We start from the raw sequence: 14,149 nt of genomic DNA on the forward strand, positions 1-14,149 counted from the left end.
AAGCGCCCCTGCTCTGCACTTTCCATGCAGTACTTTTTTTTTTTTTTAAAGATTTTATTTATTTGACAGAGAGAGAGAGGGAACACAAGCAGGGGGAGTGGGAGAGGGAGAAGCAGGCTTCCCGCTGAGCAGGGAGCCCGATGCGGGGCTCGATCCCAGGACCCTGGGATCATGACCTGAGCCAAAGGCAGACGCTCAACGACTGAGCCACCCAGGTGCCCCTCCATGCAGTATTTTATTTGTTCCTCTCAATCTCCGCGTGAGGGAGTTTCTCTCTTTCACAGGTGATAAAATCAGCAGATTAAGTGTTGTGAGATCACAGAGCTGGCTTGTGACTGGTTTTGTTTTTTTTTAGACAACAAAATAACATTTTGAGGATCTGGGCTCCCAATTATGCAGGGCTGCAGGGCATCCCCCTACCCTCTGTCCCCAAGTGGTATGTGCCCTGCCTCCACCATTGCTGGGGGATTCTAGCTTTGTGTCCAACCTAAATTCCTTCCTGCATCCTTTCTTTTTTCCATTCTGGGCTCTGGCCGCCGAGGCCTGATTATGGAGGGTCAGTGTCCCTTGAAGTGTGGGACACGCAGGGCCACAGGAATGAGGTGAACTTGAATCCTGGGAGGCTGTTAACTGGCTGCCCCACTTGGGGCAGGTACTTCCCAGGACTGCAGCGAAGGCTGCTTAGATAATCTAGAAAAGGCGTTCAGAAATGATAGACTCGACTCCAGGGACAATAACCCCCCCTGCTCCCCGTAAACCCTCCCTCCTTCGCGGGGCCAATCTGACAGCACACCCTTGGCGTGCAGCTGCTTCGCCTCAGGGAGCGCATTCGCACCTCAGCTTACTGGGAACGCACGCTTCCTGGAGGAGCACGGCTGGAAGGGCCAGTGACAGGCCAAGGCATTCGGGGAAGGGGTGGGTGTGGGGGAAGAGGGGCTGGCTGGCAAAGACTCAGCAGGGGAAGAGCTCACAGGGAGCCAGCTGGGAAGGCTGCCCCTCCATCTAGTCTTTGAAAAAGTTCCCTGGTGGTAGAGAGGGTGAGGATAGGGCCCCAGGGCTAAAAACCTCTCTAGGCCTTCAGTATCCTCTGCCTTTCAGGTCTGCATACCTTCCAGGTTTTCAGTTCTCAGGTACTCAGACCGTGCCTGAGTTGGGGTCTCTAACGTCAAAACTGGAATGGCCTTTCCCTTGCTATGTACATGGGCTGAGGCCCAGAGAGGGGCCAGGGTCTTGTGCAGGGTCACAAGGCAGAGCTGGGATAAGAACCCAGGCCTCCCACTTTTCTGAAAACTGCCCTCAGGTTCTGCAGAGAGGGGCTGGCCTGGTCTGGGACACCCAGTTCTAGGTCCTGCTCCCAGTAGTCTTGGGGGGCGGAGGGGGTTTCCTCACCTCTGAGACTTCCAGGCCCACAGCTCTGGGCCGCACCAAAGGTGACACAGCTCTTCGCTGGGGCTGTTCTGCGGGCACGGGTACGGCCTCCTCTGTGTGCCCTGCCCAGTGAGGCCCTAGTGAGCCTGAGACTTGCCAGGGAGAAATGACAGAAGCCGTTGTTCTGAACTCCTGCTGCCCCCTGGTCATCTCCCTGGAAGACGCACCTTAGCTGGAGCCTGCTGTTCCTGAGTCTCCCCCACCAGGTGTGAGGCCCTTGGTGACAGGGATGAGATCTGAGTCATTTATGTCTCCAGTGCCCAGAATAAGACCTGGGGTAGTTTGAATTCAATATTCAATAGCAATTGAATAGAGGTGGTCCTGACCACTAGGAAGTCCTCTGGAAGAATCCTGGTGGCACCAGGTGAGGACCCATCTGTGCAGAGTCAGCATACCATGTCCTGGGTACAGGCTGTATTCTTTCTCTGAACATGTATCTACTGGTCAAAAATATTTTCATCCTTCTGCACATTATCTCAGTTGATCCTCTTGGATTTTAGGACGTTTGTATTGCCTTCTCATTCCCACTTCACAGATGAGGAAAGCAAGGCCCAGAAAGGCGAAGGGGTGAGCAGTCCACAGCTCACCAAGGTGGCCAGGGGCATGAATACAGGACTTCTGACCAGGCTCTTCCCCTACCCCTCACAGGAGCAAGGGGTGACGAGAACGAGAAGGCCGCTTAGGTGTTTAGCACACAGTGTGGAAGGGGTGTGAACCCTATCTGTGGGTTCATTTCTGTTGTTTTAGGAGAACACGCCGGGAAAATATTCCCAGACCAGAGCTCTCAGAAACAGGGCAGAAGTACGCCATTTGTTTTTCTGGCCGGTGGGACCAGGGGAAAATGGTCCAGGAACAAGAAGCTCTTTGGCATTCACAGGGTTCTTGGCAGATCAACAGTGACAGAACAAACAGAGTCTAGGAGGAAACATACTGGTTGCGTCGAGTTGTAGGATTTCAGGACAAATTACAGTTCTCTCTTCTAAACTAAAATTTCTGTAACTTGGTTGTGTTTTTGTCATGAAAAACCTCTTTGTAATGAACAAAATAAATGCAAAGATTCAGAGCAGCTAGATTTTGTTGTACAGCCACTCAGGCGGTAACTGGCTCCATGACCTAAAGCTGTGGCTGGACTCGGGCAGTGAGTGAACAGAACAGCCCGGGATGGGATCACAATCCAGAGGAGGGTTTGCTTTCTCCCGGGGTGGGGGTGGGGGGGTGGCAGAGGCGGGAGCGTCCAATGGCTTCAATTTTCAATTTCTGGCCATCCCGAGAAATCTGTGTGTTAGTCTGTTCTCAAATACTGTGACCTCTCTGTGTGGTGTTTTCACCGTGTCTAGGAACTGAGCTTATCTAGAACATAAGAGTTGGATAAACCCTTGGAAATCATCTCATTCCACTCCTTTCAAAGCTGGGGATGCAGCAGCCCAGAGGGAAGGGTCGTCCCCATCAAGTGGTGGCAGGGCTAAAGCCAGATGATATCCTCCTACTTGCCTCTCTGTTGGGCTTGAAGGTGGGGGTGGGGGTCAAAGGTCAGAGACAAAAGGGATCCAGGTGATGTGCTGTGAATCTATGGCTTCATTGTTCTACAGTTAGTTCCTTTGAAGAAGGAGGCCAGAATTCAGCTGTGACGCTGCGGTGGGGCAGTTTAACCATCCGCTGGTCGCAGCCAGCCTGATGCCAACAGCTGATTCAAACATGGTATTCAACGTACCCCTTCCCGTATTTCTGTGAGGCACTCCTTCCGCTGACAGCCTTGTGTGACTATGAAGCTGGAAGACAGCAGGAACCCCAGCTGTGAAGGGAGGGTCACGGACGGTGGGGGAGGCGATGGTGAGGAACGTTGGTGGTGACCACCTGGCGCCGCAGCCTCGTGCATCCTTCTTGGATCCACAGTGGTATCCTGTGGAGGCTCGGTTCCCACGGCTGTCAAGTGGGAGCCAGGATTTAACTCTGACCTTCTGACTCCAAAGTCCATGCTGTTGCCTCTCATGCTGCTGGTGGGAGTGTCAACAGATACAATCATTTTGGGGGCCAATTTGACAAAATCTAATGAAACTAAATGCTCATATAGCTTTCTGACTCTCAAATTACATATTCAGGAATTCACCCAATATTTTTACTGGAACAAATTTATAAAGAATAATGTACAAAGATGTTGTTTTCAACTTTCTAACAGCAAATGGATGGAGACAACCTAAATCATCCATCACTATAGCAGGCTTAAATTATGATATATCCAAACCATGGAATGTAAGACAGCCTTCAAAAAGAATGAGGGAAACCTAAATATATAATCCCATGTATATAAAAAGACAATGTGTCTGTGTATAAGTTTTATGCACAGAAAATGCCTGGAAGAATACATATTGCACGTCCCAGCTCTGGGAAGGAGAGAGCTGTGGGGCCCCTCCCCAAACAGACTGAGCCCTGGTCCTCAATGTGGCTGGCTGGTAGCCAGAAGGAATCAGCCTTTAACTGGGACTTTATTTACCCCCTCTCTGTATCTGTTTTATGGTTTAAAAAAGGAAGGCTTAGGAATGTCTTTATAAAAAGCATTGTCTATTTGGAAAGGTCTATTTACCCAAATCTTTTTATACGGAAACTTAGAAAACTTAATTCCATTTTTTTTTATTATTCAACATTTTATACATAATAAATACAAACTTTTTACAGCCACTGTAAAGAAAGCACGTCTGCACAGAGGCACTCCCTCCGAGCCTGGCCCTGTGCACTGTCATGCTGGATTACATGTCCTGGAGGGAGGGGTTCTTTTTAAAAAGGAGGCATATTTTTACAACTTTTGTTTTTTTTTAAAATAAAATTAGCAGCTCTTCCAAAAAATATTTTAAAATATAACAAAAGATTTCAAATAACCTCTGAGAATGTGGAAAATCCAGATTCAAGGACAATTTGGCTAGCTAAAGAGAGAAGACAAGACTGGGTAGCGAGAACGGCCTGATTCAAGCACTTGGAAGATTGTTTAAAGTGCTTTGAAGACTTTTAAATTGTCAGAGAACTTTAAATTCTTAAAAAAGCCACCCTTTTAATTTTTTTTAAACTTAAGAATAAGTTTGATAAACACAAAAAGACCTCAAATAGATCAACAGGTTAAGAAATGCAAAAAAACAAAAACCCCAAATCACAGAGAAGACTTGTCACTGGGTACTGTCACTGAAGTGATCAAACGACTAACTGAAGATTTCTTCAGTTGTAACCTGACTTTTGGTCAAAAATCCCATGGGGACATTTGGCGAGCATTTCAAGTTTTTAAAGATTCTTAGGAGGGATGGAGTTTTCAAAGCATAATACAACTTTTAGATTGAATTCTGCAAATCTGAGTTCTTAAAAAAAAAAAAACGCAACTGGCAAAAAAAAAAAAAATGCCCTTGTCCCTGGGTTCGGCACTCCCGTTCTTCCACAGGAGGTGGCCCGCCAACAGAGACCTACTCTGGGCCACCTGCCACTGTGAGCTCGCCAGCCTGTGGAGAACACTACTCTTGGCTCTCCTTGTGACATGGAGAACTTGTTTTTTCCTTGTCCGTTTGCACTTGTGCACGGTGTGCAGTCCTTTAGTCCTTTTTCACAGGAAGCTGGTTTCCTCCATGAGCCACAGGTTCTTCCTCCCAAGGCAATGTCAGGCCAGGGGGACCCTGTGGGGGGTGGCCACCCGTCTCAGGCAGCCACAGGCTGGCTGGCTGGGCTCGTGCACCGGCTTGGGAATAAAACAACACGAGGGGCCTCCCCAGGAGAGAAGCTCAACAAGGCAAGTGTGTGTCCCCAATTTATCTAGACATTCAGATTCTAAAGATGTTGATCAGAAGAATATATGCTGCAAAAATTAAGATGAAAAATACCCAAATACAAAAAGAACATTAAATTGGCTCATTTCAGATCTGGAAGCTCCATTTCTGCTTCAGCCTCAGCCTCCTTTCTATTAGTCTACGTGATGGACAAGATTTGGCTATTGGTTCAGCCCCTCCATATTAGCTCCACTAACACTAAATGAATGGCGTAAATATTAATACAAAGGACACTGTTACTGTTTTTAATCTGTTAGCTGTGGAAGAGATGTGCATTAATGCAACTGGCATAAACTCAGGGCGGTCCACTTTTTCCTAGTAAGGTTTCACTTTCTCAGTCTGGGGACTAACTGTGGGGAGGAGCCAGCCCCTCCTGAAATCCCTCCTTCTAGTTCCTTATGCAGCCGACATGATCTGATTAAACTCAATCAGACGAGCAAAAGCCACTTGAAGAAAGATGAGGATCTTTGCCACATCCTTGTGGCCACAGTAATATACTGTACGAGTGCACATGATCAGTTTCTCTGTGACTGTGTCCTGAATGAGGCCTGGTCTTGAGTCTCATATAAAAATGGGCCACTGATAGGCATGAGGGCTGTCCCCCTCTGCTTCTAGGGCCCACTAGGATTTGTGCTATGGTAGGAGAGATGACCTAGAAAATGACAACAAAAAAAGGCACAAAATATTCAAAACGTGGGAGGAGTCCACCAGGCCACCCAGTCACATAATCCTCCTTGTTTTCACTCTGTTCAAGAGTCATCATCATGCAAAGGTGCCTAAAGAACAAGAATGGCCAAACGCCAAGCCTGGCCTTGATTGTAGCAGTAATGGATGGGTAAACCCATCATCACACCAGTGTGATTTCTACATCCTCAATCTTCTCTGCTGGCCTTCGGTGGTTCTGTGTAGGTGGAGGGGGAGCTGCCCGGACCTGAGCAGGAAACAAATATATGGACTGTCAGTCGGCTTCCTGGTTCAGTGCTTCTTGAAGCCTCCACAGCCCAATAGGTCATTTACCCACAGTCACAGGCACCCCAGGGGTCTCAAATGCTCTGAACATGAAAGTATGTGCTTCCAAAGTAATTTTCACTATTTCCCACACCAGGGAGTTACTGTTCTGATGAAATGTGGAACCTACAAATCAGGTTCTTTCCTCGGCTGAAAGCTCGGCTGTAGCCCTAAAAGCCTCGTCCAAAGCAAAGGCCTGGAGGTGGAAGCCAGAGAGAGCAGTGCTTGCAAACTGAAAACCTTTCAGCCTGTCCTGGAAGGAGAGCTGCGAGAGAGAAGACTAGAGAGGTGGCCTTGGGTGAAGTCATGAAGGGCCTCATAAAGCCATGTTAAGAAATCTGAGCCTTACTCTGTGGGCAAAGAGGAGTCTTTGGTGGATTTTAAATAGCGGCAGCAAAGGTGTGAAAGGATGAGTCGGATAATAGTTTGGAAAAAGAGCAGGGGCAGGCTAGAGTACAGGTAACATGACAATTTAGGAAGCTTTTGTGGTCAAGTGAGAGTTGATGTTAGTCTGACCTAGACACAGGTGGGGGGTGGGTAGAGGAAAAGAGAGATTTGACAGCTGTCTCCAAGGTAAATGTGGCAGGATTTGGTGATGACTGTCTGTGGGAGGCAGGGCCAGGGAGCTACCAAGAGTGATGCCAGAGCAGTGGTAGAATGGAGGTTCCACTCACCAAGGCGGGCAGTACGGGAGAAGGAGCATGTCAGGCAGGGAGGATAATTAACTCACTGTTGCTGAGTCTGGGGCTCTGGTTTGTGTACACTGAGATGTCCACAAGGCTGAAGCTCAGGGAAGAGACTGGATTGGCAGAAGTCTGGAAGTTGTCAGTAAATAAATGGTTACCAAAGCTATGGGAGGAGATAAGGTTGCACAGGGAGAGTGAGTTTAATGACTTCAGGAGAAGCAGCCCATGGACAGAACCCTGAGAAGCATCAGCAGAGATGGGCTGAAGCAGAGAAGCCCGTACGGGTCAATGAAAAAGAAAGGGCCAGAGTAGAAAGCAAACCAGGAAAGGGTTTTGGAACAAACTGGCCCATTCTCCCCATTCCCACTCATACCCAGCAGTCTATGCTGCCGTCCCCTCTTGCTTGGACCACTGCTCCAGCCTCCAGATGGCTCCCCATGTCCATTCTGCCACCTTCCATTCACTGTCACTTAGCTGCCATTGCAATGTTTCAAAAATGCAAAACCAGTCACATCACTGTCCTGCTTACAACTTTGCAATGGCTTCCTATTACACTTAGGATAAAGAACCAAAGTCTTTAACAACGCACTCAATCCATGTCTGAATGAACGAAGCCAAAGGAAGTGAGTGGTTCAAGGACTGGTGTCAAATGCTGATAAGCAGTTCAAGGAAAATAAATGCACTGGATGAGTGTGGGAAAGTTATGACCCTGGAGCTGTTTCACAGTGAGGTGGGGGGAAGGAGTTGAAGGCATGGAGTGAGGGGTGAGTAGAGGTGATTATTTCTAAGAGTAGATTCTCCTTGAGAATAGAAGCTCTTAAACCTCAAAAAGGCATGAAGTAGATCTCATTTCATCTCTGTTCCTCAAAAGAGGCCAAATATAAGCCCGGAATATAGGTTCTCAATAAATGTTCGCTGGAAGAAAAAAAAAAAAGTGCTTCTGTTTCACAATTAGACCACGTGAATGCTCACAGAGCTTGCTATAATTTAAATACACTTTCACAGCTATCTCACCATGGCTCGGTGAGAAAACTGCCCGTGTAGACCAGACCTTCCAAGATGTGTTGCTTTTTATAGCCTTCATTTTTTTAAAAAGATTTGACAGAGAGAGAGAGAGAGAGAACACGCGCATGCACAAGCGCGGGGAGGGGCAGAGAGAGAATCCTCAAGCCGACTGACTCCCCACTGAGCGGCAAGTCCAAGGACACGGGGCTCAATCCCACGACCCAGGAGATCATGACCTGAGCTGACATGAAGAGTTGGAAGCTTAACCGACTGAGCCACCCAGGTGCCCCTATTATAGCCTTCATTTTTAAGAGCTCTTTTTATCGTCCCCAACCCACCTGACCCTTGCATGGGGGAATCAGCGTAACACAGGGGCCATGGGGAGACATTAATTTTTAACTTTCATTTTGGAAGAACCGTGCATTCTGTAACCCTGCCAGATAAGAGACTTACGGGTCGCAGTTTGCCATATGAGGTCTCAGGAGTATGCCGTGGTGCCCGTGAGAATCCCGGTGACTCGGCAAGGAAGCTGTTTTCTAGGGGAGGGAACCAAGCAGCTCATTTTATTTGTGTTGTTGAGCAATAAAAATGCTAATGCAGATCCGTGTGCTCTTCAGGTGAACATGTGGATTTCTGGACGAAAATGAAGTTAGCTCCATGCCAGGAGAACGCTTACCATTTGCTGAAGGAGAGCGTGGCAAGTACTGGGAGCTCCTCTTCTCTGGGCTGGGGTAAGGGCTGCTGGGAGGCTGGTCATACAACGGCAGTGGAGGCAGGGAGCCCGGCGGCTTGGGAGAAGGAGAGATCTGCCACAAAGGAAAGAGAGGCTACAAAGTGCTCACCGCAGGAAGGAGAGGCGATCTGGCTTCGCTAATTCAGACATATTACTTTTCTCTGCAGCTCAGATAGGACTATTTACAATTTTTGTCAGCCTCATTAGAAGCACATGAGCTTAGAATAACAATCCCAAACCCTATTTTGTGATGCATTTAACTTTTTCCTCTCAGAGATCTCATTACACTACTGATTATAGTTTATCATAAACAGTCATCAAGTCAAACCATTCTCTAGAATTCTACTGAAAACATACCAGATCGGTCAATTCAATAAATCTGGTGAAGAACAAAAAAAAAAACAGGACAAGTTCTGTTCTATTTTTTTGTTAAGATAAAATAATTGGCTGTTTCTGACTTCCCCAGGTTTTGTAAATGTCAGACTAAGTGGTCACAATGTCACACAAACAAGGTGGGGAGACATGTTCCTTCTGGTGCTGGATCTGCCAGGCCTGCTGTGGCAGACCTGATTTAGGGGTTTCCTGTAAAGCCAAGTTTTGCTAGGATGAGCTGAGCCTAGAGACACATCAGTAAAACGGGGCTCTGGTAGGCTCATTAGTTCTCTGAAAAGGACTGGCAGGCAGGCTCTGCCCGTGATGGAGAGAAAGAGCAGTATTTTCACTACCTAAACTAAGCACGGAGACAATACACTCCCCCTCTGGTTTCTTTCTTTCTCCCTACCAAACCATTCTTTTGTATGTCATATACAATTTATCCTTTCGGTTAACTGATTCAGAGCACAAAAAGCAGGCAAATGGAGGTGTAATACGGCCATTACCCAGGAGCCGGGTTGGTGAGTCTCTGCTTTTCCAAACTCAGTTTTGCAGAAACCTGGCAACAGAGGACTGGAGTGGGAGGGCGGGGCTGAGACTGTAGCCCACGTTTGCATGGGTCAACCACCCCTCGGGGGTTATTTTCTTTAAACACCTTTTAATTCAGCTTTCTCCCTCTCACGTACCTGAATCTCTCTCACCCGTGGAGTATCACCGTTCTCTGAGGCTGAAAGTTCTTCCACTAGCACCGATGGGAAAACTCCAATCCGCCCACTGAATTCCCCTTCCCAGAAGCCATCGTCATCCTGGTTTTCTTTGTTCAAGATTCGGATGATTGCTCCCTCAGGAAAGGATAATTCATCATCTGTCTGGCCCTCATAGTCATAAAGTGCTTTCACGAAACAGACTAGGTAGCAAAAGGGAGAAAAATGCATAAGGACATGGACAGCCAGGTTACTTTCGCAACCACCCCTACGCTCATGTGACAACTAAAAGACCATCATACAGGGTACGAGTACAGCTGTAATTTTTTTACTTACTGAAGATCTACTTCAGGGTTCTATTGTACAGGATAAATGTGACCAAATAACAGAAAACATATAACAGGAATAAAGTTTTGCTTTTTAACCCACTGAAGGCTGACTCCAGGGCAATACTGCTTAGGCCAAATGTGACCAAATAAAGAGTGCCTTGTTTCAGTCTTTACCACTGGCATCTCCGTTGAGGCTGCCTGAAACGAGCTCGGCCTCCGTGGAATTGCTGGATGTGTGGGACCGACTGTCCAAAGCAGCCAAGGACTGCAGCATGCTCAGTAGACTGTTCGAGGTGGGAAACTGTAGGTACTTTTCTGGCACATAACCCACTTGGCCAACTTTATTTCGAGCCTGAGTAAAAGACATGTGACAAAATAGGTTTGCACACACCATCTGGACAGGGCAAAACCAAAACCAAAACAAACTCCTAAAAATGTCACAAGAAGGGGCGATATGAGCAAAGGAATATACCTTTACCCAGTCTTCCATATCTCCATCTTCAATCACTTCTAACACCTCATGTTCCTCAATGGTCAACTCATCTGGTTGAGAAGCCTGCAATGTAGGATGGTCATGGACAAAATTAAAAAGGTTAGATAAAGAGCAGATGTATGCTGATCATAACAAAAACTGGGGATCAAAATATTGAAATGATTTTGAAGAACATACTGAACATAAAAATTTAAGGGTTGTAAAACTATCGTAATGAGGTGGAGTTTTGCTTTAAAAAACTAAACAAAATAAAGCTGCAACAAAAACTGGAGAAACGGAATCCTCAGGAGGCCATCAGGCGCAGTGAACTGTACAGCACTCTGCTGGAAGCAGGGGCCCTGGGCTCCAGCTCCAGCTTATGGATCTATTGGTTAGGTTACTCAACTTCTTGATGCCTCCATTTCTTCAAAATGACACTCCTGCCATTTTGGGGAGAATTGGGGAGTCAGTGGGGGATGAGCAAGCCGAGAACCATGGTGATTTGGGAAGCACAGGCAGAGTAAGCGCTGAACCGGAACTGCGCAGAGGGCACCATGGAGGTGCGCACCGTGAGAATGCAAACAGCTATGTGCATGGACTGGATGACAGCGTGAGTGGTGCCTGGAACTGATCTGGAGTCACTATATGAAAAACAATGGCCAGGAGAAGAAAGCTGGGAAGGAAATGACTGAGATGGGTCACAATTTGGATTTATTATGTTCTAGCTTAACTGTGAAGACTGGGCTGATCTGCCTAGGTGCTATTGTGCAAGCTGCTGTGCTGGTTTTATTATCTCTGACAGCAGGAATCCACCAGCACCGGCCACCAGATACTGCTCCTGAGACTGCAGAATCTGAGAGCAAACTCTCGGGGGGAGAAACTGTGTGGCTGTGTTTCCTAAAGAGACTTGCTGTCACATGTAGCAGGGAGAGGCCTGCTGGCATCTTCTGGCTCTCTGGTGAACAGTCTTAAAAGCGTTCCCCAAGTCCCAAGATTAGTCCCAACTATGTAACTATAAGACCATATAGTTTTTCAAATCTCACAATCTCAAAGTGTAAAATATCTCCAAGTTACACAAGCAAAAATAAGGCAAGAAAATGGGTCACTTTATTAAGACTCACTTCCCATTTCACATGCATTGTAATATTTCATCAAACCCAGATTCTGGATGTTGCCACAACTGCTTGAGATGTTCAAATAGTACTGAGAATGGCTGACCAGTTACAGAAATACTCTAGGACCAGAATTTTAAGTAAATTACCTGATTTCAAAATTGAGGGGAAAAAGGTCATTTATTCATGAGAGCTTTTCCAGTGAAATTTCTTGGCTAATCTGAAACCTCTCTATGCTTTGACTATACCAGCAAAAGGCAACAATATAACAAAGACATTTTCCCTAATTCCATGGGAAAACTTAAAAAAGTATCAACACAATGGACTTCAATATGTGAGAACAAAGCAGGAAGGATAAGAACACCTTTAAATATACTGTTGCCCTTGTAAAAAAGTCACAGAGGTCCATGCAAGTTGTTCAGTGCTACTATGTAGTATCAGCAGATACTAGGTTGATCATACCATCCCCAAACAGTGACCAATTCTTCCACTTGACAAGGTCAAGTCCTCTGCATGGATCTCAAGACTCTACAGAGTTTGGTTACTGTGGTTTCTCAATGCTTTGGCCCCACACACTATTCCCTAGTCTCTGGAACACACCATGTTATTCCTTGCCTCTATGCTTTTACCAGGCTGTTCCTTCTTTCCAGCAGGCCCTGCTCCCTCTTTCCCATCTGATGAATAGACTTAGATGACTGGGTTCAAGTCCAGCTTCAGTCTGTTTCTAAGGGCAAGTGACCGTAAGTCCTCTCTGAGCCTCAGTTTTCTTTTTTATTCCTATTAGAATGTAAGCTCCATGAAGGCAGAGATTTTTGTCTGTATTCATCAATGCCATATTCCAAAGCCTAGAAAAGAGCACAGGATGTTACACAGGAGGTGCTCAATTAATATTTGTTGAATTAATGGGTTGGCTGATAATATCTCCCATATTGGGTTATTGAAGAGATTAGAATAACATAAATATGGTACCAGGCACATAATACTTCACATATGTAGCTATTACTATTACTCAATGATTTGAGACCCAGCTATTATGTTTTTCCAGACCACCCACCATGAGCTGGTGGCTTCTTCCTCCTTTTGTTGTAAGGCTTGTGCATCTCTCTAACTACCACGAAATACCATGGCACTCTGCTTAGTTGTTTGCCCTTGTAGGGTTCCCAGCAGAATGACTTACTTACTGCAGGGAATGTAATTCTTCTCATGTATCCCAACTAAAGAGAGAAAGTGGTCAGGAAGGGCTTACTAAATAAACACATGCTCTTACACTGCCCCCTGAAGTCCTAACTCCCAGGGACAATCAAACCCTAGAAGCAGCCAAGTGGTGCATCCCCACTACTCTATTTCCCATTTCCTTTGAAAACAATGTGCTTTTTCCTGATTAAAATAATACATGTTCACTGTAGAAAAGCTGGAAATACGTATAATCGAAATCTTTTTTTTTTAAAGATTTTTATTTATTTGTTCATGAGAGACAGAGAGAGAGAGAGGCAGAGGGAGATGCAGGCTCCCAAGGAGCAGAGAGCCCGATGCGGGACTCGATCCCAGGACCCTGGGATCATGACCTGAGCCTAAGGCAAATGCTTAACCATCTGAGCCACCCAGGCACCCTAATCGAAATCTTAAGGTACATGTAATTTGGCATCTTACTCTTCTGACCTATCATTGCTTCTTACATAAAAAGACTCATTAATGTAATTTTCAATTATCTTGATAATATTTTATATACATTATTATATGAATGGTTAATTTATTTAGCTATTCTCTTATCAGATAGCCAACTTCAAGCTATCATAAAATAGCACTATGATGAAAGAACATTTTGTATCAAAACCTTTTTCTAAGTTGTGGATCATTTCTTTAAGATATATGCTAGTAGGGGCAAAGGTTATGAGCATTTTTAAGGCTTTTGAATCTAATCCTTAAATATAACTTTTCTTTGTTCTCACCAGATTAATCCAGGCCTCCTTTCCAGGTCTGGACTATAGGCTTATAGTCCATTTCTCTTTTTTTTTTTTTTTTTAAAGATTTTATTTATTTATTTGAGAGAAAGAATGAGATAGAGAGAGCATGAGAGGGGGCAGGGTCAGAGGGAGAAGCAGATTCCCTGCTGAGCAGGGAGCCCGATGCGGGACTCGATCCTGGGACTCCAGGATCATGACCTGAGCCGAAGGCAGTCGCTTAACCAACTGAGCCACCCAGGCGCCCAGTCCATTTCTCTTTAATCTAACCTGTACGGTGTCTATACCATGACCGGGGTTGTTACCTTCTTAAAAACCCCATCTGATTTTAGGACATCCAAAGGTTCTCACCAGCCAGGATACAAATCATACTTCAGTCTGGTTTCCAAGGCCCTTTACTAACAGTAAACATCTTTATTTCCAGCAGCTCTAATCCCTACACCTGATGCTCACCCCCTACTGAATGTAACATTTCCCGAACACCCCATACTCTCATCCACCTCTGTCTCTGTATCTACTGTTCTTTTTGCCTAGAAGGC

At 45.9% G+C, this 14,149-nt stretch overlaps 1 protein-coding gene across 1 annotated transcript in view; it reads right to left on the reverse strand.

Annotated features, from left to right (window-relative positions):
- Positions 1-4,906: 4,906 nt before the first annotated feature.
- FCHSD2 (FCH and double SH3 domains 2) overlaps positions 4,907-14,149 on the reverse strand; it is a 303,207-nt gene continuing 293,964 nt past the window's right edge. Inside the window, exons 15-20 of the mRNA XM_021704593.1 lie at positions 10,538-10,621; positions 10,240-10,417; positions 9,719-9,939; positions 8,604-8,733; positions 8,381-8,463; positions 4,907-6,159 (exon numbers count right to left, since the gene is read on the reverse strand). Of these exons, the coding sequence (XP_021560268.1) occupies positions 6,076-6,159; positions 8,381-8,463; positions 8,604-8,733; positions 9,719-9,939; positions 10,240-10,417; positions 10,538-10,621 (780 nt within the window). The 3' untranslated portion in view covers positions 4,907-6,075. The remainder of the gene's footprint in view (positions 6,160-8,380; positions 8,464-8,603; positions 8,734-9,718; positions 9,940-10,239; positions 10,418-10,537; positions 10,622-14,149) is intronic.

The sequence above is a fragment of the Neomonachus schauinslandi genome, chromosome 11 (assembly GCF_002201575.2).
Source record: "Neomonachus schauinslandi chromosome 11, ASM220157v2, whole genome shotgun sequence".
NCBI classification, from domain to species: Eukaryota; Metazoa; Chordata; class Mammalia; order Carnivora; family Phocidae; genus Neomonachus; species Neomonachus schauinslandi.